Source organism: Prunus persica, chromosome G7 (assembly GCF_000346465.2).
Source record: "Prunus persica cultivar Lovell chromosome G7, Prunus_persica_NCBIv2, whole genome shotgun sequence".
NCBI classification, from domain to species: Eukaryota; Viridiplantae; Streptophyta; class Magnoliopsida; order Rosales; family Rosaceae; genus Prunus; species Prunus persica.
In genome coordinates, this window is record NC_034015.1 from 21,959,317 (window position 1) to 21,985,802 (window position 26,486).

Genomic DNA, 26,486 nt, shown 5'->3' on the forward strand with positions numbered 1-26,486 from the left:
GACTTGGGTCCTATTTTTAAAAAATAAATCGTATAGCCGCGCGGCTAGACCTGTTTGGTTATTTTTTTTAAATAAATAGTAAAGCTGGTCGGCTAGACTTAGCACCTTTTTTATAAATAAATAGTATAGCCGATCGGCTATATGTGGCTCCTTTTTAAAAAAATATGAGTATAGCCGTTAAATAGGATAGCCGATCGGCTATACTTGGGTCCTTTTTAAAAAAATCGTAAAGTCGAACGGCTGTATATGGGCCCTTTTTTTAAAATAATAAATAGTATAGTCGGCTATACTTTGCACCTTCTATTTTTAAATAAATCATACGGCCACTCGGCTATACTGGGCTTCTATTTTAAAAAAAATTAAATAGTTTAGCTGCGTGGCTTTACGTTGCTCCTTTTTAAAATAAAAAGTAGGGAAATTTGCATAAATCCCACCTGAACTTTTAGGTATGTGCACCATTACCACCTGAACTTTTAATTTTAATTTTTAACCACCTGAACTTTATAAAGTATTGTCATCCACCACCTATGTCTAACGCCGTTAAAGTTTCTGTTAAATGCAAAGGTATTTCAGTCAATTCACCGCACTTAAAGAGAATTATAAATAAATAAAAACTAAATTTTAAAAAGAAAAAGAAATAGAAATATCAATCACCAACAATAATGAGAAGTTAGATTACTTGTGAAATTAAAATCCCAATTGAATATAACCCTCTAAATTGGAAGAAATATGAGATTTTGGTAGGTTATAAAACACACAAAGATTCAGGCCTTAGTTTTCACATGATTTTCATAGTTCTTGGAAGATTTGAAAAAGGTAGAGCTATGGTTTTCATAGATCTTGGGAAATTAAAAAAAAAGTTAGGCAAATTCTTCATATGGTTTTCATGGATCTTGGAAGAAAAAAAAACCAACGAGAATTTGTCTCCCCCTCCCCCTCACCCAACGCTGTGCATACACCATCAATATCATTCAAAAGGCTAAAACAAGCCAAACAAAATACGTAACAGATAACCATAAAAGCATCCGATACACATCAAAACACCTCACGCATCAACACCTCGACTAGACCAGTAGGGAAAAAAGCACTCTTCCCAGCCTATGAAGATGCTTGAGGGCACAATAGAACAAAAACTAGGGGGGGCCAAGAAGGCCATCAATAGAAAGAACTTGGACCAGTGAGGGAGGGGGTTGACACACCATCAATTCCATTTCACCCTCGAATTGGCCATTAATGCTAATATGTGCGCAACTCTATTCTGCCCTTACATTCGTGATAGTTAGGTTAACTTTATTTTTTCATTTTTTTAAATTATGTTGTTTTATAATTATTTTTAATTATAGAGACAGAGAAAAATGCTCTTACATTTAAGGGAAATTTTAACGGAATTAGACGTAGGTGATGGATTGCAACACTCTACAAAGTTTAGGTGGTTAAAAATTAAAATTAAAAGTTCATGTGGCAATGACGCACATGCCTCAAAGTTCAAGTGGTATTTATGCAAATTTCCCTAAAAAGTATAATCGAGCGGCTATACTGTGCTTTTCTTTTAAAAAAAAATAGATAAGGTATAGCCACCCGGTTTTAGTTGGCACCTTTTTTTTTAATAAGTAGTATAGCCGCCCGGCTATACGTGTTACCTTTTTTAAAAAATGGTCTGGCCGCGAGGCCATACTTGGCTCCTATTTGTTTTAAATAAATAGTATAGCCGCCCGGCTATACGTGGCACCTCTTTTGAAAACTTGCATTTAGACAGTTGCTTTACACACATTTTATATGTAGACCTGAATTAAACTGTTTGTTTATTTCCATTGATTTCCGGATAACTCTGCCTCTTCCCGTTTGCTTGAAAGTTACCAAGCATCATTATCCAAATGTTGTGAATCACTTTAAATCTACTCATTCATTCAGAACATCTTGGGCTAGTATATGAGCGGGCACCGTTTCCTTCCAAGCTTGTTTTGCAAGGGCAAGTTTGGAAGACAGCTCAGGCCAGAAAAATACATAATCGCAGGACAGTGGTTTCGGACCGCGTAACTTAATTCAAGAATGACGTATCTTGTAAGAGAAGGCACGATGGCTAGCTCAACTAGCGAATAAATAAGTAAAACAAAACGGATTTTATTTATTTATAAGACCACAAAGCCATCTTATCAGTATTATTGAGAGGCATAAAAGGAAAATTGCCGTAAATTATATACATGAGCAATGAGCAATGTAAACTTTACAACCCCATCTGCTTCATCCACAGGGACCACTTTACAGCCTCCAAATATTCATCATTTTTTCGCAGTGCATTAATGAGATTGATGTAGGTTATCTTATCAGGCTGTATACCATTTTCTCTCATTTCCTTGACCAAATGAACAGCATCTTCGACCATTCCTGCAATTCCATATGCCTTAATCAACGTGTTATAGCTGCACAGATCAGGTCCGAGTCCACATTCTTTCAACTCAGTCAGCACGTCAGCAACTTCATCAATCCATCCTTGCTCTCCATAGATATTGATCATAATGTTGTACGTGTAGTGATCCGAAGCACAGCTTGTTTCCTTCATTCTCTGCAAAACGCTTCTAAATCTCTCCATTTGGCTCTCTTTCCCATAAGCATCCAACATAGTATTGTATGCTTCAAGGGAAACTGAAAATCCTTTAAACTGCATCTCTCCAAATGTCGAAGACATGTTTCTTAAGTCTTTATTTCGCCCATAAGCAGCTATAATAGTATTGTAAGAGATCATATCAACCAAACCCCACTTTTGGGCCATCCAGAACAACTTCCTAGCCTTCTTCAGAAGCTTTGCTTTCCCATATACATCGAGCATGACATTGAAGGTGATGGTATTAGGAACAAACCCACATTGAAGCATCTCATCAAAAATCTCCGAGATCTCATCAACTGGCAAAGCACGAGAACAGCAGTTTATGACACAATTGTACATTTCCTGATCCCAAGTCACTCCACTCTTCAAGAGTTTGTAGTAGAGATCTTTCAACTTATCAAGCCTTCCACATCGCTGATAAATACGAAGCATATCTCGGAACATATAAATGTCTGGAACAATGCCCTCCTGTTTGTCCATTGTGTCTAGAACAGAGCAAGCATCTTCCAAAGCACCAGCTTTTACATACATTCTTACAGCAATGCTATAGGCAATCATGTCCAAGGCGACTCCAGAAGATTTCAACTCAACATAAATTTTCTCTGCTTCAGTGAATAGACCCATGATGATATAGATGTCAATCATTGTGCACATGATGTGCATGTTTGGCTTGTCATCATATCTGGGCATTTGCTTGTATATTTTAACAGCATTCTCTAGATGACCCAACTCTTTACACGAGCAAATTAACAAATGATACAAGTTATCTTCGAAAGGTGGATCCTTCCACAGTTTCTCCCTCAACACTTTCATAGTATCATCCACTAAGCAGTGTTTCACATAAGCCATGACAAGAATGGAACAAGAAGTCTGGCTGACAAGAATGTGTTGATAAAAAGAACCTCTCAAAAGGCGAGGCACTTTATCAACCCTTCCAGCCTTCTCATATGCTTGCAGAAGAGTACCAAGAATTGATGAATATTGGCACCCCATTGTCAGCATATCATCAAGCGTCCTTATGGCCCCCTCTTCATCCTCATGTTTGGCTTGCAAGTTTATTAGTGTGTACAGGTTAGACGAATTAGGCTTGTACCCTAACCGCTTGAGCTCTTTATAATACCATTCTGCTTCCATATAATTGTCAGCTCGACCCCAACCTTCAATCATGGAACGGTAAGTTGTTTCATCGGGCTCTAGTCCGGCATTCTTTATGCCCTGAAATAGGTGATCAGCAGCATCCATTTTAGATGCCTTCCCATATCCAGTTATCAATGTATTGTATGCAATAATGTTTGGAGAAAACCCTGCTTCTTGCATGGAGACCAATACTAGTTCAGCATCATCTACTTTACCCTGCTGACAATAAGCATTAATCATTACCAACCAATTATCCAGATTCAGTCTCACTCTATCTTCTTTCAATAAGCCAATGATCTCTTCTGCTTTTTCAAATAAATTCAAGCGGGTGTAAATTGTGATCATTGACGAGTACGCTGATTGACATAAAATTCCAAAGTTCCTCATTTGAAAAAAAGTAAACTCTGCCTCCTCAACATTCCATCCCTTCTGGTAAAGTACCATTAGCATACCAAATGTTGCAATGTTCGGCTGGACCTCATGTTCCAGCATCATTCGAAACCACTTTCCTCCCAACTCAAGTCGCCCCAGTTTACAACATGCATAAATAAGCGTGTTGAAAACCTGATAATTCAGTTCACATCCCAAATCAGCAATCACTTCCTGAACCAATTTTTCAGCTCCATCCCAATCTTCTCTCCGACCCATTACCCGCAAAACTAAATTGAAAGCACTCACATTGCGTTCTAATTTCCCATTGCTTCTCATCCACTCAAAGAATCTGAGAGTTTTGACATCACTACACCTCTCGAGCCGTTTCAAAATATCATTGCAATGCTCCAAGCTCAAGTCAGACCCGATAACAGAGTAATCAACATCAAGTTCCCCATCATTCACAAACAAATTCTCCAATTCCCGTACCCACCTACTCTTTCTTGAACTAGACTTCAAACCCTTTTCCCTTTTGACCTCATTCTTTGGGCCGCGAGACTCCTTCGCACTTGCTTGTCTGAAATCCAGGTTTTGTTCAGCCAAACTCTCATCTACTCTATTTTTATTCGAGGACAGAGACAGCGTGGTTTCTTCACTCATTTGATTCAGTTCCGAAATGCTCGACAATTCAAATTTGAACCCAGAGACCTTAATACGATCGACTCTATTCGAAGAATTGACTACCGAAGCTCTACTAACATGACTGTAGCAAACAGAATTGACTGCAGAGAAATTGAACTTCTTTGAAGAATCAAATGTCTCCAGAGAAACAGAAAACTTCAGTGAGGTCATGATACAAAAGCAAGTTCAATGCATCAATTACTCACCCGAATGAATAGTCGGTGCAGAAGAAGTGTAATTTCAGTTTAAGAAGTGCGGTGGGAGAAAGAAATGAGAAACCCGAATACCCAAATGCCCAAATGACGGAGTGGGTGAAGGTGAAGCAGTAGAGTTGGAGATAATGGAGTTTGAAGCAGTGGAGGAAAGGAAAGTTAGCGCTTTCAGGATTTTATTGGTCGGTGATTCTTAAAGGTCCTACACCCCTGTTATTCTTTGTTAGCTAGCAAGTGCATTGGCCTGATTTTTGTTTTCCCGTTGAATTTTTTTTTTTTCCTCAAAGCTCTTTTGGGGTGATTATGCCATAGAGAAAATTTTAGGTGGATAAACTTTAAAAAGATAAAATATATAAGCATGAGATGAGAAAATACAAAAATATTTTGAGATGAGAAAGTATCTGCTTCATTAATTTATTGTAGAACCTCAAAAATACATGAACATCCAAAAATATAATTACTTATAGAACTCAGCCAAAAATCTGGTTTTTGTACTGATACATGATATCTTTATCCTCATTTGTTATCCCTCACCCCACAGCCAACAATCTGAAACTTCTTTTAGATATAAGAAAGAACACAGGTTGCTGCTCTTACATGAAAGGCCATATATTACATTACAGAGTTTAATAACACTATGATCCTACGAAACCCAAATGCTACTGAAGGCTTCTTCGAGTGCCCTCTTCCTGCTTATCTCTACACTCCACCCTCCTGCCCTACCACCTCTCTCTGCTCGGAGCTTTATCATTTCTTCATCGTCAACAGCATATCCGTGCATATCATGCCCCCCTCCAAGTGGTAGTGGTTGTGGACCCATGCCAGTTGGTCGTGGTTGTCCTGCAACTGTAGGGGCATACTGCCCCTGTGTACCAGTACCAAATCCTGCTTGAGAGCCTTGGCTCAGAGCCTGTCAATAAACACATAAAATCAGTTAAAAAAATTATGTACTTCCCTTTGGGCTGGAAAACTGGCACAATTTAGAAAAATAAACTCATAAAAAAAATGAATTTCTATTGAAAATAGCTCATCAGTACAATCATTACATTTGGAAATTATACAACTGAACAATCAATAGCATAAGTGTGGTTTTTCTTCGGTGCTTCACTGCACTGTGTGTGCTTGAAGTGGTAGTGTTGGTGCTTGGAGTGGTCGTGTACCAGATTCAAGTGTTGTGTACCAGACTCAAGTGTTGGTGCTTGCAGCACAATTACGAACTCAGAAGGAAATGATGATACATGAAATAACTCCATTCTTACCGCATCAGTATCATTCTGTGCAGGATGTCCCTTGCTTGCTGCTAGAGCTGCAGCAAGCTCTTCAGCCTATTCAATTAATAACACCAGCATCAGAACCTTGGCACAGATTTTGCAGAAAAATATTAAATAGTTCACTATTGCCAGCATTGGGAACTTCTTTTTTTCTTCAAGTAATGTGGAGGCAGCATTACGACTTAAATCTCATAAAGCAAAGCCAGCAGGTTAGGAACCAAAAAAAGAAAGGAAAGGATAAAACACTGTGATTTTATTTTGAAGTACCTTACGGGCTCTATTAATCATTATTTGTTCAGCATTTTCTTCCTGATACTTTGCAATTTTTGCTTCAATAGCAGGGACATCTATTCCATCGATCAAGTTAAATGCTACCAGAGAATGATTTTTTTTTTGTCAGCCTAACTCTTTTCATCAAAAATATAAGAAACACCTAAGCTGAAAAACTTACTCATGTCCTCCACTTCCTCCAAGTAATCATTGTATTCTTTCAAGGACGGAAAATCCTCTTCCCGTTTATTGAATCTAGACAGTGAACCATCTCCATCAGAGATGCATAATATATTGGCTAAGAGAGAAGCAAATAGTATAACTAACAGTACATATTACTGAATATACCACTTTATGCCAAAAAGAAAAACAGTGCTTAAAAATTACAGTTCAATAAATGAGCACTAACAATCACTTCCAATACTTAATACACCAAAAGATTCTATACTTTCTTAATCCTTAACCTTGAATGCCTTTTAAAAGCAGACCCATTGTTTTTACTCATTCATACAAACTCAAAGTAAACAACCACCACACTACAAATTTTTCTCCAATAAGTATTTAAGTTAAGGATTCGTTACATATTTCTAATCTCGGCTGTTGAATTGCATCTAAGAAGCTACCAACACATTTAATGAATGCAATCCAACGGCCAAGATTAGAAGTATGTAACCAATCCTTAACATAAAATACTTATTGGAGAATCTCCCTATATATATATATATATATATAGAGAGAGAGAGAGAGAGAGAGAGATACATGCTCGCAATCCTCTTCCTGACGACAATCTCCTTGTTGTGGGGATTAGAACTGGTAACCACCATTTTTGTTGCCCCTCAGCCTTTTTCCCCTTTTGTTCCTGCAACATCAATGGTATCTTAAGTCCCATTCTGTGTTTTAAGTTTTAACTGCAATAAGATGAAGTTATATATACACTGGAACAAATTCTTGGAAAAGTTTACACTGACCTCTATTTGGTGCCCTTTTCGGAAAAAAAAAATAGTGCCCTCAATGTTCAATCATCAAAGGTAACATATCTGGGCAATGAAAGATTAAGTCAATTAGGCAGCCCAGGTTGCAGTAGCATGAAGCGCAATCACTTTGCACCACTCATAGAGGAATTGGATTCTACATCCTTAAGACGAATACAGACTTAAATATGGAACTGTAATATTAAAATATAACATCAAACTGTGATATAAACAAACACCAATCTCCATATGCCTACCAGAATCTATAACAAAGCTTGTAACCTAAAAAGAGAAAGAAATTACCGATCCCTACTTATTTACTGATAACATAATCCTGCTGGCCTACCATACCTCAGAATGACGACGTAGTAATCTTTAACACAAACCATACAACTTTTTGAGCTTTACTTGGCGAAAATTTTCATCATCTAAACGATGGGGTGTTCTTAGTGCATTTAACGATTCACTTTTTCCGTTTCACTCCCTGAAGACGTAATTTGTAAATGCACTAAGAACACCCCACCCCCCAAAGAAAATAAAGATAGAAACTTTTTATAATATTTAGGCACTTTGATTCCAATTTGTAACATTCCGTACGAGAATTATCGAACAGGTAATGAGCATTACTAAAAGTTTAGTGAGTAGAGTTAATTGAGCATGCAGTTTGTTTAAATAAGATGAAGCATTCAATTTAACAAAGAAGAAGAAGATTGGTTAGACTTAATGACCATGTTGGTCGGACCCATGAACATATGCGTACCAATCCAGCTTGATCGGAACCTGGGTCATGCATGACTTGCACAAATCGACAATTTAGAGAGAGAGAGAGAGAGAGAGAGAGAGAGAGAGAGAGAGAGAGAGAGAGAGAGAGATGCATACCTAGCTTGGTTAGGATGAGTAAGCTCCCAGCACCATTGGTATTGAAAAGAGGAGGACAGGAGGAGGTACCGTTTTACATAGGAGGAGATAGTTGTGGTGAAATACAGAGAGAGAGAGAGAGCCGACAAGAAGGGAAGCATTGGAAAGCCTTGGGTAGGGCTGATGATGACAAACCAATGAATGCTCATTCTCATTTCGGCCCAAACTTGTAGACCTGAATTGGGCCTGTTATTAAATTATGGGCTTTTCTAATTCGTAGGCCCCATTAACCTCCGCGATTTTTTTTTAGTATGCGTCTGCAGCTAATTTCCTGTTTTTTCAACTCTTTTTATTTCCTCTTGGTAAGAGCATTCACCCCCCTTCAGTATTCAAATCTCCCGCCCCCAATATCACTCGCTCATGTTGTTCTTCAATTCAAGGTCCATTAAGACAAGTTAAGAATTAGTATTTTTCTTGGTTCTTGATGAACTTATTCACTTCATAAACTCATGTTCAAGAAAAATAAAGATTTGTGGAAATGTCGTAGTGACATGTCGTCTTAAAGACAAGGGTAAAATCTTGCATAGCAGTACATGATTATTGAATGGCAGAGCTTGTTCTAACTTCAAAATGACAGCCACTCTCAAGTTCCTTTATCTTGGTTTCTTCTTCTTAAATTACAACAACGTAAAACCCTAAAGTTTATCTTTATTGTTTCCCAGAGAAACAATGCGTACTGGATCCTTGGGTGTTAAATGTGACCACTTCCGCAGTAATGCATAGTAAGTAACCAAGCATAACACTGCATGAATTTTTCCTGCCAATTCAAGGGCCAATTGCGAAAAGAAACCTTCAAGAGTCACTGACAAGTTCTGAAGAAGGCATTGAAGATCCTGACAGGAAAGCTTTGATGAGTGTGAGCGCTTGCTTGGGTTTGTGCAAAGGGACTTCATGGCCTGCTCCCCTCACTGACACAAATGTCAGCCCAGCATATTCTTGTGTCCATCCTCCAACCTGTTAACGAAGCCTAATTGTATTAATGCCTACTTCCATAAGTTGGGAAAATTTCAAAGAAATACTTGTATAATTGACAAGACTTGGAACAAGAACTGTATCCCATTTCAGTATTCTGTTTATGAGTAGAGATATGGGAAGAAAATAGTTCCCAGAAGCTGCTTTACCTGTCCATCATCATACCAGGGACGCCAGGGCTTGACAGTTGGAAGCTTAAGAGCGTCTATACTGTATCGGGTAGATGTAACTGGGATCACGGAATCTGTATCACCACTGCCATAGATGCAAAAATAGCAAAAGTAGGATGATTACCAACATGTTAGTTATATGAAAATGGCTCCTGTAAATGATGCAAACTACTCATATAAAGACAATGGTAACGAAAAGTATTGAGTGAATATTTTGGTCTACTAGATGAAATTCATATATGTAATCATTTAATTAGAATCTAAAACTGTGATGTGACTAATCAAAAAGTTTAAACAAGTAATCATCAAATCTATATCTGCAAGGTGTTGAGAGGGACCTGAACATCCATATACGAAGTCCTGAATGTATCAGCTCCTTGTAGACGTCCAGCACTGTCCTAGGAGAATCCTGCCAAGTGGTGTATACCACATCACTGCAAAACAGCAAAAAAATGGATACACATAATATGTCAACTTTTCCACTGTGCCTTGTCAATCAAGGTCATCACTTTTAAAACCAAATACACTCTCACATGACATGCTTATATAAGCAGGTGAAATAAAATTTTGATATGTGGTTTAAATTGCAGAAGCAAATTAGGACAATATATCCCAGTTCCAGGCAAGGCACATTTGCCCAGCTTCAGCTCCCCAACCCAGAGATGGAGACAAAAATGGTGATTGACCAAAACTTCAATGAATTTTTTATCTCCTAACCATAAGTTTAAAGTAAAGTCCATATTTATCACAGACAAATATGGTTTCTTGCTCTTGCAAACCAGAACTGGTGGTATTGTACAGGTGTAGCAATTCAGTAGGGATGAATTTCCAGATAGCCAAAGCAATCTTGAGCTAGTGATGGACTAGCTCATTTGAAACCATAAGTTCTAAAGTAAACAAAAGCTTTGAAGCACTCTTTTCATTGGTTTATACCTGCAGGTTGCCCACTTAGATGGTGCATGATTTGGATTAACATGGAGAGCCTTTTGAACCTCGGGTAGATTGAAGTACACAACTGAGTGTGCCTCTGTGCAAGGATCATACTTCTCACTGATGCGGCCCACCTTCTATCAAATGGCATCACATTCCATCATCAGTATGACAATAAGTCAACTATCATTGAAAGATTTGAGACCTCAGTTTGAGGTAAATACAGTTATTCACGAGGCTAAATAAATTCATAAGAGTGAAATCATCCTGGTTGGCAATTTGAAACATTTAGAATGTGCTGAATACATCTAGCAAGGAGATTCGTTTTACATTGTTTTCTTTGGTGGGGAAGAGGGAGGGGGAGGGGAAAGAAAAGAAATTTAAAGTAAAAAATAGCTCACATGGAACGTAGTAGACAATTTATTGCACTCACATGCATTCTTTTCAGCAGCCGATTTGACTGGCTAACATTAGCAGGGCATGCAAGAGTGTAAATGCTGTAAGGGTCAATGTTTCCAAGTTCTGCACTAGCAATGTCTAAAATATTGTCACATGAATTTGAGGTGTGTATAAATGACTGGAAATCACAAAGAAGGTTCAGCGACTTGTATGTTTGATCAGAAATCAAACCAGCCGACCACATAAACTGGAAAACTCCCAAATGATCATGATAATCATCAGTCAGAGCATTGCCCACCTGCATAACACATACTTCGTTATTTTAATGTGTTTACACAATGTACAATATCCCCAAACCTTTGCGATAGAAAATCACCAAGTCTATACCATATAACCCTTCAGATTAATTGCTTTTTCCTTAGTTTCCAAGTTGTACTTCACAATTGCTTGGCTTAGCTGAGGAACATAATGTCCTGGTACACAAGTTTTGGGTGGTTAAAACTAGAATACATAACCAAGTCGTACAAAATATACCAAAATACAACACAAGAAATTCGAACATGTTATGCATGAATAAGATAAATAAACGTAGAGCTGCTACTGATTTTGCATGTGTTGTTAGGCTTCTATCTCAAACCCCATTCCTCTTGTCCTGAAACCACTAACTGAAGTAACTTTCTATTTGTTACAATATCCAGACTGAAAAAGCTACAATTCTGTAATTAGTTTTCTTTTTTAATGGTGGGAAGGGAGCCCTGATGAGGTTGCTTTAGTCAACCAATGTTCCGAGTGAACGTGATATACTGCATCCCAAAGCAATAAGTATACTAAGAGAACCAAAAGATGGGAGGTAATAATGTACCACTCCCCTACCTCACCAACATACTAAGTAATAAAAATAGAATAAAACATAAAATGGAACGAAGTACTCCCTTTACAACACACACGCAAAGACATGAGAATAGAGATATATTGCATTTAGTTTAAGTTTTACATGTTTACTATTGGAAGGGAAAAAGGTGAATGACATGATGTAAAAGCAAACAAGCAAAGTAGGTTTGTCTACCTCCATAGCTCTCTCCAGTGATATAAAATTCTCTTCCCTTGTACTGGGGAAAGCGCTCAAACCATTTCAATAGAAATGCTAGAGAGTCTTCGGCTGCAAAACAACATAATTATAATCTAATGTGCATAATAAGCTAACAACATAAATAGCTCAAAGCCTAAAAATGAGACATGGAAAAGTACCCGTTCTTTTATCTCCATTGGATAGCAAATCAGAGGAAGTGTTTGAATAAGAAAAACCAACTCCAACAGGTGAATCGAGAAATAGAATGTTAGCAACTGCAAAAAGGTAAAAGCAATTAGACATTTTGTAAAGAACTACTAAGATGTGGTTTTATCAATCTAAAAATATATTCTACAGTCACTGTAAGTACCACGCTTGATGCAGTGGAATAAAGCAACATCAAGCATAAAGTACGAGATAAACAAGAGAGACACAAAGAAAAAAGGTGCATGCACGCTTGCTCAGCAATCATGTGCTTACTGAGAGGAACGCATATGCTCATTTGCTAAGATGCTTTTAAACAAGTAAGAGAACAACCTATTTGAAGCACTATATCCGAGTAAAATGATGCTATAGTCCTGAGACCTATAATTCGCATCAAGTTTTTTTTGTTTTTTTTGTTTTTTGGTTTTAATACAAGGGATATTGGGGAAGGGGGATTTCGAACAGGGGACCTCGGGTGCAGGGGTAATGACTCTTAACCACTTAAACTCCAAGCCCCTTACATCCGCAGCAAGTATTATAAAGGGGAACTCACATACATAATTGATAATACACATCTTGAAATATTTCTCACATACACAATTCACACATAAAACAACCTGTAACCTCTGGCTGGTATCTTTTTATATCTGTTAAGTTTTGGCTGACATAATTCATTACGATAATTAAAACGAAAAAATCCTAATAACCTCCTCTAACAAGTTATGAGAAGCTTCCCACCTTGATTCCAAGAGTAAGGATTCAAATATAGGGTCTTCCCGTCTGCCTTAATATGAAATGGACCAACTTCCTCTGCCTCCCCATAAGCAATTGATGAACATCCAGGTCCTAAGAAGGTGAGTAACCATTCAGAAAGAAAAAATTCTAAATCAATAAAAATACCAAATTGGGAAACAAAACAGTAATAGCCAAAGAGCACTCGAGAGATAAATACAAAGCTTTCATAAAACGAAGCAACCATTAATAAACGAATAGGAAATTAAGCAAGTTTATTCGATCACTAGAAAGAATTCTGGCCGCCTTCAAAAAAAAAAAAAATTCCAGAAATGTATTCCTAATATTACAGAACATAACACAAATAGTAAACAAAATGGACGGACGTACAACATTTAACAGCAAGGGAAGTCAAAACAGCACTATCACAAAGATAAACGAGAAGCTTATGCAAAAATTTGAAGCTCAACCTCCATTTAGCCAGAGAACAATAGGCTTAGAACCAGGGTCCTCAGCAGCCTCAACAAGCCAGTAGAAGAGAGCCCTCCCAGAATCTTCATTGACAGTGGCATACCCAGCATAGTGTGCAAAGCTCAGATTGAAGGTCTGACCAGGGAGCTCAAGAACTTTGTCCAATTTCTGTTGGGCAAGTGCGTCTGTGGGAATAGTTGCAAAAACACTGCCCAGATGAAGGTTGAGGAGGATGATGAAGTAGGTGAGAACAAATGCCCAACTGGGTTTGACCATTTTTGCGGTTGAGAGAGACGGAGGAGGAGGGGGAGGGGTTCAATAAAATAGTGCTCCTGAAAACGCTGGTTTTTGCTAGTTTTGCAGATAAATCATCATGGAATGTCTCTATCTCTGCAAATCTGACCTGTGCAATAACAGTCTTAAAGGCAACAACTAATATTAGAAAAGGCTACCGAAAATGGTATACCAAAATTATTTCCAACTATATATGTCATTTCCAAATACCTCTCTGTTTCGACCAAAAGAAAAAGGAACCCTTTCTGTTTCTGAGACTTCTTGTCTCTAATCAAAACCTTTCTAATAATTCTATTTTAACTTTTGGGTAAAAAAGTACCTAACCAGATCAAATTTTATTGAATAAGTCTTTGAAATTATGATGTATGGAAAGTGATGGCATGTTTCGTTGTGCAAAAAGATAAAACAAAACATGATTTGTTTTTTGTGAATGCTCTTATTTTCATCAATCGTATAAAGAACAAAGTTTTATTGGTTGGGAGTCGGGAAGTGAACAACATCCTTATTCTTAGAAGTTTTATTGGTTGGTTTGTCAACAAAAGAATTAGCGGGTAAAGATTAACTGCCTTGTAAACGGATGAAACTTGAGAGACCCAACTTGCCTTGTTGGCTTTTGAATAAACAAGCATCCTTATTGTTATAGTAAGTACGGTTTACAGTCTACTTTTAATCGACTACAAAAGGAAAAAATTAAAAATTAAAAATTTGATCTCATCGGAAAATCTATGACAACGTGGTTAGTTAGCATTTGTTGATTGGCGTGGCGTGTAATGAGTCTTACTATAACCATATATTGACTGCTACCAAAATCTGTACATGATGACGGCTTCCCCTATATATCCATGTTGGTGCGTGTTTGTTGGCATCAACTGAAAATTGAATAATTGTTTTATGCAAGATGCACAAAACTCACTTCAGTTCATTAGGAAGAAACATAACGACTATGCTATAATTCTGCACAAAAGGCCAATCACCATATAGTGCATCTTCTTAGAGAATCATCAGTTAATTAACTCAACCTTCATTCACTGCTAATACAGCTAAGATCACATTTCAAGCTACAGCATGAGGCTCTAATGGAAGGACTGCCTACTGCTAGAAAATATCAACCTTTGTTCTTTGTTGGCTGCTGAAATATCAACCTTATGCTTCGGAGAGATCTACACTGTCATTGACCGGAATTGTTGATTCAAGAGATGACTCTTGGATACCTTCAGTATCAGACGGTTGAGATTCATGCTTTGCAGCAGCCTGCAATACCCGGTTTTTAACATCTGAAGATGAAGGAGATGTTGGTAGTCCAATGCCGTTTGATTCCAATTTTCCAGCAGCCCACGAAAATGCCTGAGCTCCAACTCTAACAGGCACAAGCAGCAGCCTTCACGGAACATAGAGACCACAATCAGACCACATTTTGAATCAACAAAATTTATATTAAGCAGCATTTGGCTGTTGATAGGACTCCAACATCACTGTGAAAGGTGCAATCTAGTGTTAAGAGGACAATCTGTCACATCATTTCTTCTGAACAAGACATTAAATTCACATTAAAAAGAATGTTAAATTTTGGGGTTTACCTCACATCTTGCTTGAAATCTTCAGCATTCTCATAAGTTGCCACCCGTCGGTAAATGGTCTGGTGTAGTCAATGAAAAGAGCAATGAGAAAGGGGAAGAACCAGAGACTATATGAATTTCTTAAATGTAAGTTTCTTATCAGTATTCAGTTTTTTTTAGCACAAATGCCCACCCCTATGTCACTATGTGAACTTAAATAGAATTCAGCAACTAATCTAGACTTTTTATCATTTGACATCTACCATATGATAGTTATATTTCTGAACAACAAACAACCGGGGACAGAAACAAAACAGACATTCCAAAAACTTTAGGAACACGTTGAAAATTTGATTCAACATAACCTGAGATATGGAAGTAAATACTTTGACTTAAGCACTCATTCTAGGAAGATTCTAATACCTGACCAAGGCCAACAACGCCAATCAATTGCAATGTCTTCTCCCACTCTGAAATAGGATGGATCATGCTTAATTAGGAAAGAAGAAGAAACCCCAAACCAAAAAAGAACAAGCAAATGAATACGATAAAATTTTACTGCCACTCCCCATCTTTTGAAACCGCCCTCTTTCAAAAAAAAAATCCCTTAAAATGCCAACTTTACTCTCCGCTAAAATAAAATATAAAACAATAACAAAACAAAAAATTAACAGAAAAATAACACCCAGCCCCAAACCCCCACCACCTGACAGCCACCCATCCCATCACCTCTGTGGCCGGCAACTACCCTTTCCTCTCTCTCTCTCTCTCTCTCTCTCTCTCTCTCTCTCTCTCTCTCTCTCTCGTTATGGTTCCTCTCCCAATGTCCTTTTCTCCGAGTGCTTTCTGACCAATCTTTGGCTTCTGTGACCAAGTGAAATATTTAATGTTCAGAACCTCACAGATCTGGCGAGAGAGAGAGAGAGAGAGAGAGAGAGAGAGAGAGAGAGAGAGAGGTGGCCGGCGTGGGCCGACGTCGGCAACGGAGATGATGGGGGTGAGGTGGTTATCAGGTGGTGAGTTTGGGTTGGGATTTTCTTATTGGGGAAGTGGGGTAAAGCTGGAATGTTATAGAATAATGTTAAAGAACATAACATATATACTCGCCTAATAGTGCATACGATGCCGCAATCAGTCCCTGTACAGAAAGTAATTGCATTTATTAGTACAGAATTGCACTTGAAATTGCCTGGGAATCAAACATTTTTATAACATACAGAAAACCCAAGAGGTCAGATAACCATTAGCCTCTATGAAATCCCACTCATCATCAATCTATCCTGATGTGTTTCATAGATCATTCTGAAGATATTTTGATTAAGTTGGAATTTAAGGTACCATGCAGGCAATTTATCTTACCACACCATATCCAAGAACCTGAGCACTAGAAGGATTGATATTCTCCAGAATTGCCTCAGCTTCCTGAAATGATACAATTTTTACAACTGTGCTTAAGTGAAAAGCTCAAACGTGGTATTATGAAAAGAGAAAAAAGGAGAAAACACCATTAGAACTTAAAAGAAGAAGCAGCATCCAAGTGATAAATACCTCATTGAGTATGGTAAGTGTCGTCTCGGGTTTGAGTTCCTTAATACGAAGACCATGTTTCACCCAAGACTGAAAGCCACCTTGAACCAAGTAAGGTTTCTGTCATTTTAAACATCGCCAGGTTATTAGTATCTAAGAAGTTGCTTACCAATTCCAGAATACCAAAAATTATCATGCATTTGAGTGGTTCTCTTAATATTTGGAACATACTAATTTCCATAAGAAAAGTCCTAATAACTTTATATAATGAGAATATGAATCTTTATCTTGCATTACATACTTCAGAGTCCTAATTTACAAACCAGTTACTCAACCATCCACATTTGCGAAATCATCATGTTGAGCCCTACTAATGGTTGTGAAAAAACTAACGTACCTGTTATTTAACTTTGTATGAATAAACATTTACTTATTATGTTCAAGTAAAAAATATATATATGCTATCTTTTCTTATGAAAAATAATGCATCTACGTTAGTTCCAATGTGTCCAAGATGACCATAGGTCTTTCAGTATAGAGAAAAAATACTAATAGATATATAGTTCACTCCTCAGGCTTTTCATTTCCATGTCTTCTGTACGTCTATCATTAAAGAATCATCAAAGACTTGCTACTTGCCTTAAGCCCAAGCTTTCTCAAGGATCTTGCAATTCCTTTGGAACGAGTACCATCACCATCCATAATAATGACCTTGGACCTGTCCTACACAGAGTAGAAAACAATATAGACCTCATTATTCATTACTCAAGCCAATCAGGGAAAAATCAGAAGATGGTGCATGATATAGGGATCCTGGAGAACCATTATTCATTACGAAATCATCATATTTTCCCATGGTTTTAGGCAACAGATCCTGTTGTTGGATATGAAGTTTTTAAGCACATGACAAACCAACCAGTCCTTGGACAAATATGGTAATAGATCTAAAGTCACCAGGTCAGTGCTAAGAACTTGAATATGAATGTTCTTTATAATTAGCATTTTCTTTCTCGCATAATTGTGGGCCAAGAAAATCAAATAGTGATTGAAGTTCTTGAGATGGAGAAGATTGCACGATACTTTCAGGTCTCCTTGGTGACCAATTATGGTACTAACACCAAAGCACGGAGAGTTGCTAGGTCCCAGTCCAATATCTTCCTTTGAACTTTTAGCTTGGTATAGTTTTAAGTGATATAAAGCCTAAAACTAGTTACCTGAACAATCTTCAAGTTCCGAATAACAGCAGCAGTTAAGGTATCATCAAGATCTTTTCCACTCTTCAATAACTTCCATAAAGAGCCATCAACCTGAAAAATCATTAAATAATATTGAAAACAAAATTGCAGATAGTGTATGGAGCTAAGCTCCAGAATACATCATTACAACTGTTTTAGCATAACCCCAAATCATTAGTACGATATGGCTTCTTCCACCCTGTAAAAGTTATGATACAATTGTAATTCATATTGTCAAATAACATGCTAGTAATAAGCCAACCTCAGGTAGAGTCACACTTGCGTAACGAAAGCGAGCTGTTCGTCGAAGATCAGGAATACCCTCTTTTTCTCTCATAACCTTCACAAAGGAAATTCCAAGAACCAATCATTGGCAAATTTGAGAAGCAAACACTTACAAAGAATATTTCATTATAAGTCTTATAAAGGAAATACCAAGGAGCATGAATTTGAACACTGGAGGTTGTGTCTGGGCAATTAAAAGAATTTTGGTTGTTTTAGCCTCTGTTAGGCAAAGATTTTATAACATTATCAGCTCAGCCAAATATAAAGGCCAACAAATATGCAATATCTTGCCTCGGGTCGGACATCAATGAGCACAGCATTCTCCTTCCCTGTCAAGAGCTCCAATGTCGATTGAGGAGATAAATCTCCAGCATAACCACTGAATGTCCGCACCAGATAAATGACCCTGCAGCATATCTGATAGGAAATATAAATTTCTCACACGGCAGGATACTTGTATTCCTATATGTATAAATAGAAAAGGAAAAACAACCTTCAAAGAACAAAAGGATATCCATACCATAAAGTGGCTGAGGTGCCAAGGAATATAACAAATGGAACGATTGGATCATTTGGATCCAAGCCAAGATTTTCCTCCAACCCCTCAATAGCAATATAAACCTGCTTTCAATATGTTTAGATTCAGTTCACAGAATATTATTCAGAAAATTGTCATTGTAATAGCAAAAAACTCAGCATATACATGATTGAATGGATAATCTAAGCTTATAATGAAAAGTTTACTTTCTAACATAATCTGTCAAACAGAAAATACAGGACCACTATAACAAAAATGGGGCTGATGTCTTGACAAAAAAAGCATCCATTCACAAATTAACCAACCAGTTTTTTTATGTAACAAGTTTCAAAGTTACGAAATATTATGAATTGTTTAGAATAACTCTGGAAATCTGGAAACCACAATCAATTTTTATTTTTTCTCTGAAGATTACTATCAACTCTGGAATCATTCAAAAGCATTAAGCCATGAAAGGGAAGTGTATACCAAAGTTTAAAAATACCTGTTGAAAAGCACTCTTGGCAGGCCCCAGGAACTCTGCTGCTCTCTTTTCAGACAAATTTAGTGCATCACTAACGTCAGGAGGAAGAAAGTCCTTGGCAGACTGGTAAGAGCTAACAACAAAGGAAGCCCCATTTGATAGAGAATCCTCCACCACAACAAATGTACGTCTCAAAATATCAATAGCAATAACAGTTCCTTTACTTGTGGCTTCCTTAAAGTCGCTTGAAAAATTTGCCATTTTACTGCCACCTAATTGTCCCGTTTGATCAATTGTTGAAAACATTCTGCCAACAGCATTATCCACTGCTTCATTAGCACTTTTAACAACAGATGATACTGATGAAGTGATTGCGTCTAGTGAGCTTTTAACAGAACTTCCTCCCTTATCGACTGAAGCACTGAAAGACTTACTAACCCCATCAATAAAATCCTCAATACTAGTTTTCACACTGGATAATTGATCACCATCAATGTCTAGGGGGTCAGATGCAGAGGTGACATTTTCTGGTGTTAAATCAGCAGCTAAAATGGATTCAGGTTCTACGGGTCCTGATAAAATACTTGCATTCTCAGTCGACTGATTAGTAAAGTCCATGAGTCCCTCATCAGGGGCCAAAAGGCTAGAGCTTTCTACATATTTCAGTTCCACCATTCCCAACGGATGTTGTTTATATAAAGTTCCAGTAGAAGAACTCCACATATCTGAATACTTGCAATTAAGATAGTCTGATTCATTTGAGCAGGAACTCCTATTAACAAAATCCATGGAGACTGATTGTTCTGTGCTTTTCACAAAGTTAGAATACAAAGACTTTGTAGCATGTGCTTTGAAGGAATCTCTTTGGAAATGCATTGCAAATGACAAGCCCAGAGAGCCCCTGCATTCCGCAATGTATCTGGCCTCAAAATCCTTCTGGAATGGGGAACTGGCATGCAATCCTCCATGTAAGGAAATCTGTAAGATCCATTTATACACATGTTTAAAATCGGAAATTTCATAATTAATATTGACCCAAATGGTGACATGATGCAAAACAAATTAGTTGTTTTTTAATTCTCAAAAAATAATGTCGTCATACGCCAGCAAGCTGATGTTCACGTGCTTATGAGGAAAAAAAACCCAATAATAACTTTACTTGTGGCTATACAGATTAGAATTACACAAATCATGAAACACAGATAACTCGCTAAGATGATATGGGGAGAGAAAACAACTGCAACCACTTATTATTTTCTGTGAAAATTAGCTAGACGTTTTCATTGTTCTTTCAACGGTTTTTAATTTTGACTAGCTATTTATGTTCAATGGATAGTAGCCAAGTTTTCTGATGAGACCCATTGATTCATGGAATTAATTAATAAAACTTGGATGAACAATTAGCAACTTCATTAATTATTCAGACTTCATAAGAACGATAGACACATTTAATATATGGGAACTTAAAAGGTTTCTTTGCACGGAAATTACCTGTATATATTAGAATTTAGAAGCAAAATAACATTGAAGGATCACAACTCAGCATGTAAGATCTTACCTGGGAATGATAAGAACAGCTTGAGGTGGCTGAGCAAACAGGCAACATTGTCATGTGATGTCAACCCGCCCAACAAAACACGATTGCTCAAGAAGAAATACTATCAAGTTCCACCAACACTTAGCTAAAATAATCCAACCTATCAAATGGGATTTTACCAATTCAACAAGTTACGAACCATTGCATCAAAATGGGAGTTTTTCAAATAAAATTACTTCTGCAGCTTCTCCTCAGTGAGATCTACAGTACCCTGAAAATGGGTTTCAATTTTGTCTTACAATTGTCCAATGAAAATGAAATAATATAGATATGATGATATGACAAGGAAAATCGTGTGGCTTGTTGTATCCGGTATCTTCATCGCCTTTGGCACTCCAGCCTCTTCTTTGCCTCTCGTTTTTTCGTGGGGACATGCTTGTCTTTGGAATTCTTGTGGGGTTTTGGCCCAATGTCCCTATACTTTTCTGTATTCATTTTCATCCCCTCAAGTTTGTCGGGAAGGACCTACCTGGCGAATCTTTGACGGGAACCTATGGCCGCGATAATATTATCAGGATAGACCTCTCCTGTGAAAATTTATCGGGATAGACCTACCTAGCGAAAGTTATTAAGGGTTAGACCTTTAATATTATTATGTCGGGATAGCCGAGTTATGTCGGGATAGACCTATCTCGGCTATTCCGATGAATATTTTGTCGGAAAAAACTCGACACTGACAGATACAAAGTTCACCGGATAGATCAATCCTGACAGAACGTGGTTGGCAAAGGTTGATTCCGTCAAACTTTTGCTGGGAAAGGTCTATCTCGGACCAAAAACAAAATTATTGGGAAAGGTATGTTATTTATCTTTTTTTTTTAATCCCTAAAATTTTGACCAAAAAAAATCCCTAAATTATTTTATAATATATTATTCCTATAATTTTTGTACTCAAGTTAATAAAGTAGAGGTGTATTCAACTAACTAGGGTTAGGTCTGGTTATGTCAAACTAACTGTATATTCAAATCAAAACCCTAGGTCAAGTTACGAGAGTATCCAAGCCTAATCGAGTCATAAGTGTCCTAAAGTAGGCTTATGGTTAGGGTTCGATTAGGGATGGCAATGGACTAGGTAAGGGCCGAGTATGGCAATATCATCTCCATCCCCGCTCCTCATCCCCACCCCCGTCCTCGTCCAATCCCCGATAAGAAACTTTCGGGAAATCCTCGTCCCCGTCTCCTTCATCAAACTTAAAATTAAAAAAATTTATCCTTTCCTTATCTCATTAAGTTCTCTGATACAACACGTAAACGCTCTAATTTTAATGATTATTTTATGATCCTATATTTTCTTTTAACTTTGATTTTTGCTCCCATTGGACCATTTGTATCTATATGCATTAGGATCCCTATTCACGGATCGATTGGATTATATTTATTTGATACACTATTGTCAATATGAATGTTGATAAAAAAGTACAAAAGAGAAAACAAATTATAAATCTAAGCTCGATACATTAGTTCCAATTATTCCGTTGATTGGATCATTGGCTAAAGTGAAATTTTGTAACCCATTAGGGCATCCTATTAGTAAGTCCACTTGGGCGGCTTCATCGAATTTTGATATTATCGACCGATTTTATGCGTATATGCAGAAATCTTTCTCATTTATTATGTCAGCAATAATGTCTTTACTCATGATAAACTAAGATTTTTGTTGCCCCCCAATTTTGATATAATCAACATGCTCTTTTTGTATCCCAGCAAATTTTGACGTGATACACCTATCCCAAATAATTTGTGTCACGATAGATCTTTCCCTGCGAACTTTTATCAAGATTATGAGAACAAACCACTTTTTAAAATCAACCTTTATAAATAGTAATTAATTATATTTAATTATCTCAAATAATTTTTTGGACTTTAAAATTATGTTTAATTTCCGAAATTGTTTTAAACAGAGTTTCAATTATTTAAAAATCCTGCAAAATTATTTTAGTCTTCCAAACACTAAATCCAAGTCTCGAACCAAAAACCGTTTGCAAGCCTCGAACCCTACTAACCTTACACTAGGGCACTCAGGACTCGATTAGGCTTGGATACTCACACAACTCGACCTACGGCGTTACGATTAAGTTTTCGATCTCAATCATGGATTAGTACGACATAACCGGACCTAACCTTGACATGTCTCAACGAATTTTCATTGGGATAGAAACATTTTGTCGGGAGATATATATATTGCGTCTTTCAATATTTTCTTCTGACTCGAGATGTTCATCAAGAATTTCCCAATGTATTTTAAATTTCTTATGTAAGGTTCTTAATTGGTTGTCTACTGGGATGGCATCAACTTCAAAATCTATTTGTGTGGGAGAATATAGGGAATTTGACTTATTATCTTCTTTTACTGGTTGCTTACCGTAACAAGGGTGATTAACTTGAGAGGTTTTTCTTAGGGATTCTAGTTTTAAATCTATGAGGGTTTTTTTCTAGCTCTAGATCTCGTTCTAGGGTGGAAGATGAAGCAGTAAAGGAATGTCTAGCAGGATTGTGTTTAAAAGATTGACTAGGAACTCTGGGTATATTCCAATCTTTAAAGCTGACTTCACTATTTGTTTCATATTCTACTTGTTCTTAATTGACTATGTCTGGGATTTTACTAACATTGGCTCTAGAACTGCAGCTATTAACTAAAGTAAAGTAAAAGTAAAAGTTTGCGTGATGTTTCCAAGACCCGCGCCTCTACACTCAATATTTTCTGATAAAGGAAAAGTGAAAGTAAAAGTAAAAGCGAAAGTGAAAGTGAAAGTAAAATGCAAGGAAAAAAAGTCCCGTGCTCCAACAGTCAAGATTCCCGGGCTACTGACACTTCTGTAGTTTGGATCTTTAAATAGAGGCCTCTTGGCCATAGTCAAGCAGAATGTAATTTTTAGTTTCTCAGTTTCAAAGTTCTTTTAGAAATATCCCTCTGAAGAACACTTGTAAGATTGTGTTATGCATATATATATATATATGCCGACAAATTTAGTCGGCAGAGGTCTAATCTTGCAAATTGTCGCCGGCATAGGTCTATGCCGACGAAATTTCGTCGGGAGAGGGATTTTTTATTTTATTTTATTTACAAAATTATAAAATTAGTTTGTTTAAATCAAATTTTATTTAAAAATCCTAGAAAATTAGTTTAAGTACACAAAAATGTTTATATAAAAAAAAATTAGTGTTGCAAATACAGAGTTTTAGCCTTTAAATCCTAAATCCAAGTCATAACGTGATTTGATAATATCAAGTACTTGTTGGAGTTTATGAAATATATTAACTTAAGTCCCACATTGGAAAAGAAGAGAAAATCTCTTCTTCTTATCAGTGTGAGTCTTCCCACACCTACTATATGGAAGGTGGGCCTAGTGGAGTGGAACTTGTGCCTCGCCCGGATAATTTGTCGGGATAGGTTTTCATTTATTTTTAAATACAAAATTAATTTGTTTAGTTTAATATTTATAATTAAGTAATATCTTAAAGTAATTATATTTTAATTATTATTTTTTGGCATCACAATTCTCTCAAAAAAATTCCACCTTAGGTTTTCTCAACTTTTATTCCACTTAGGTTATGAAACTTTATTTAATATATACAAGAGCATAAATTCTCCTATGCGGACGTTTGTGTGTTATTATTAGGGGTGGGCATCAGGAAAAAAAAACCGGAAAAAAATCAGTTGACCAAAAAAGTCAACAAATCGAATCGAAATCGGACCGAACTGGTTTCAACCGATTCCGATTCCGGTTTTACATGGCACCACACTGGATTGGACCGAACCGGACCGATTATATATATATTAAAATTTTTTAAAATATAATGCCATATTTTAAATTTTATAATCACTATTTTTCCAAGTTCAACTTCCAAAATTTTTGAAATGTATGAATTGGATTATTTGTTAATTTTTAAGCCAAAAAAAATAGTTATTTATTATAATTGAAAAAATTTTAAATTAATAATAAATTAATAATTTGGTTCAAAATCAAAACAGATCAGAATTGAACCGGTCGATTTTTGAAATTTTTTTGCCTAAATCAGACCAAATCGAACAGGTTAAATAGTATCGATTCTAGTTCCAGTTTGAGGTGAGAACCGAACCGCGCCCACCCCTAGTTATTATTATGCGAACGCCCATTCCTGCTTTTCTCCTGATTTACAATGACATCTGCACGGTAATAATATGTGAACATTCAGATGATAGAATAATTGTATACAATAGACTATAAAAATAGTTACTTAATTGTGTGAAAAGAAACTGAGTAATGAAATCTTATATATAAAGGCAAGAAAATAAATTAAAAACTCCTATACCTAGTACCTACCCATAAAACTCATTGTGAGAATAAACTGCGTAATACAAGAAAAAATATTTGTTTGATTTATGAGAATAACAAAAAAAAAACAGTTGATAAGTCATACTTTTTTTCTTTTTATTTGTAAGAACCTTTCTAATTGTAAGAGGTAATAATACTTGCACACACTATACCGATACTAATAACACTATGGATCATTTGCAATAAGTTTATACTTTGGAAAATTCTGTGGTGCCTCAGCTGTACCGGTACAGCCAGCTATCCAACGGTTGAGGTTCCATGTTAAAAAAGGATGGCTGAGATTCAATGACCTAATGACCTCTTCAGCCATTGTGATTCAGCATGTGAGTGGCATGTGAGGAAAGAGAAAGGCAGGTTTGGAGGAGAAGAAGACGCGACCAGTCCGCTCCATTCTGGTTTCCCAAATCGAACACAACATAGGGAACTAGAGGACTCTGTGAGACCCCATTTCTGTCTACCTCTGTGAATACTGAGTTTTCGGAGCAGTAGAGACTCGGGCTTTAGCCCTTTCATCTGAAGTGAAGGGGGGCTTACAGAAGTCACAGCACCAGAGGAAACTGTACATGAAGTCGATCCAATCCGTAGCGCCTCCAGGAGCTCTTCTCTGTGCTTGCCCAAATTCAATCCTTAGCAACTCCTGTCTGTGCTTGGGCAAAACGCATCTGCAAGAAGGTAATGGTAATAGAATTGAGGTCCTCAACTCTTCTCTCTAGTTGCCCGAAACTGAAATGCAGATACCAAATTGATGGTGGGTCCAACCTCCATGATGAAATGGTCACCAAATTGGAGGGATTTAAGTAATTTAGTATGGGCTGTTGGCATTGTGTGATATATAATTAAAATTTTGCAGGGGAATGGATTTGTAATAATAATGTGGTTGTAAAGATTTTGAAGATCCTTGGCTGCTAACGACGAAATTTGAGGTGGTGGCAAAAGGAAGTGAAAGGAGGAGGCTTTGAAAGTATGGAAACATCAAGTAAGATGTCAAAGAACCCTATTTTCTGGTTTAGGACTTGAATGTATTTTGGGTATTGAGTTTATGCAATTGCATGTTTTTAGTTGCGAAACAGTTATACGTGGTCAATTATTGACCTTAGTATGTGCAATAGCATGACATTATTCATTTGAGTTTTTTTTTTTAAGAGAAAGTATGTTAGCACATAGAGTATAATGTAATTTCAGTTTGAAATTATGTTTCTCAGGCATGGAGAGGTCTGGTAAGATGGACAGGGGTGGAGAGACATCAAAGGGTGGTTATAGTGATTCAGGGTATTTGGATGGTTGTGAAAGG

General features: G+C 36.9%; 4 protein-coding genes across 5 annotated transcripts; all 4 read right to left on the reverse strand.

The window, feature by feature from the left end:
* LOC18770258 (pentatricopeptide repeat-containing protein At4g30825, chloroplastic) lies at positions 2,102 to 5,284 on the reverse strand. The gene has a single exon (XM_007203646.2). It carries the CDS (start codon positions 4,964 to 4,966, stop codon positions 2,225 to 2,227), a length of 2,742 nt encoding a protein of 913 aa, XP_007203708.2. The 5' UTR covers positions 4,967 to 5,284; the 3' UTR covers positions 2,102 to 2,224.
* On the reverse strand, positions 5,442 to 8,527 carry LOC18770740. The gene is made up of 7 exons (XM_007202557.2): positions 8,399 to 8,527; positions 7,517 to 7,585; positions 7,308 to 7,407; positions 6,730 to 6,803; positions 6,546 to 6,649; positions 6,267 to 6,332; positions 5,442 to 5,917 (listed from the first exon to the last, which is right to left on the reverse strand). The coding sequence occupies exons 3-7, from the start codon at positions 7,370 to 7,372 to the stop codon at positions 5,651 to 5,653; spliced, it is 576 nt and encodes a 191-aa protein (XP_007202619.1). The 5' UTR covers positions 7,373 to 7,407; positions 7,517 to 7,585; positions 8,399 to 8,527; the 3' UTR covers positions 5,442 to 5,650.
* On the reverse strand, positions 8,876 to 13,960 carry LOC18769666 (serine carboxypeptidase II-2). Its single transcript, XM_007201951.2, has 11 exons — positions 13,889 to 13,960; positions 13,384 to 13,802; positions 12,920 to 13,027; positions 12,157 to 12,252; positions 11,975 to 12,067; positions 11,296 to 11,381; positions 10,943 to 11,206; positions 10,513 to 10,646; positions 9,918 to 10,013; positions 9,559 to 9,664; positions 8,876 to 9,391 (listed from the first exon to the last, which is right to left on the reverse strand). Exons 2-11 carry the CDS (start codon positions 13,658 to 13,660, stop codon positions 9,230 to 9,232), a joined length of 1,422 nt encoding a protein of 473 aa, XP_007202013.1. The 5' UTR covers positions 13,661 to 13,802; positions 13,889 to 13,960; the 3' UTR covers positions 8,876 to 9,229.
* Positions 14,542 to 21,623, reverse strand: LOC18769100. Of its 2 annotated transcripts, none has more exons than XM_007204177.2 (13): positions 20,841 to 21,616; positions 19,304 to 20,260; positions 18,802 to 18,902; positions 18,573 to 18,687; positions 18,259 to 18,336; positions 17,976 to 18,068; positions 17,401 to 17,484; positions 16,783 to 16,881; positions 16,594 to 16,656; positions 16,342 to 16,372; positions 15,658 to 15,704; positions 15,256 to 15,314; positions 14,542 to 15,056 (listed from the first exon to the last, which is right to left on the reverse strand). In XM_007204177.2, the coding sequence occupies exons 1-13, from the start codon at positions 20,892 to 20,894 to the stop codon at positions 14,822 to 14,824; spliced, it is 2,016 nt and encodes a 671-aa protein (XP_007204239.1). In that variant the 5' UTR covers positions 20,895 to 21,616; the 3' UTR covers positions 14,542 to 14,821. The 2 variants fall into 2 exon arrangements, with proteins under 2 accessions (XP_007204239.1, XP_020424147.1); XM_020568558.1 differs by having other exon boundaries at positions 15,051 to 15,150; positions 20,841 to 21,623.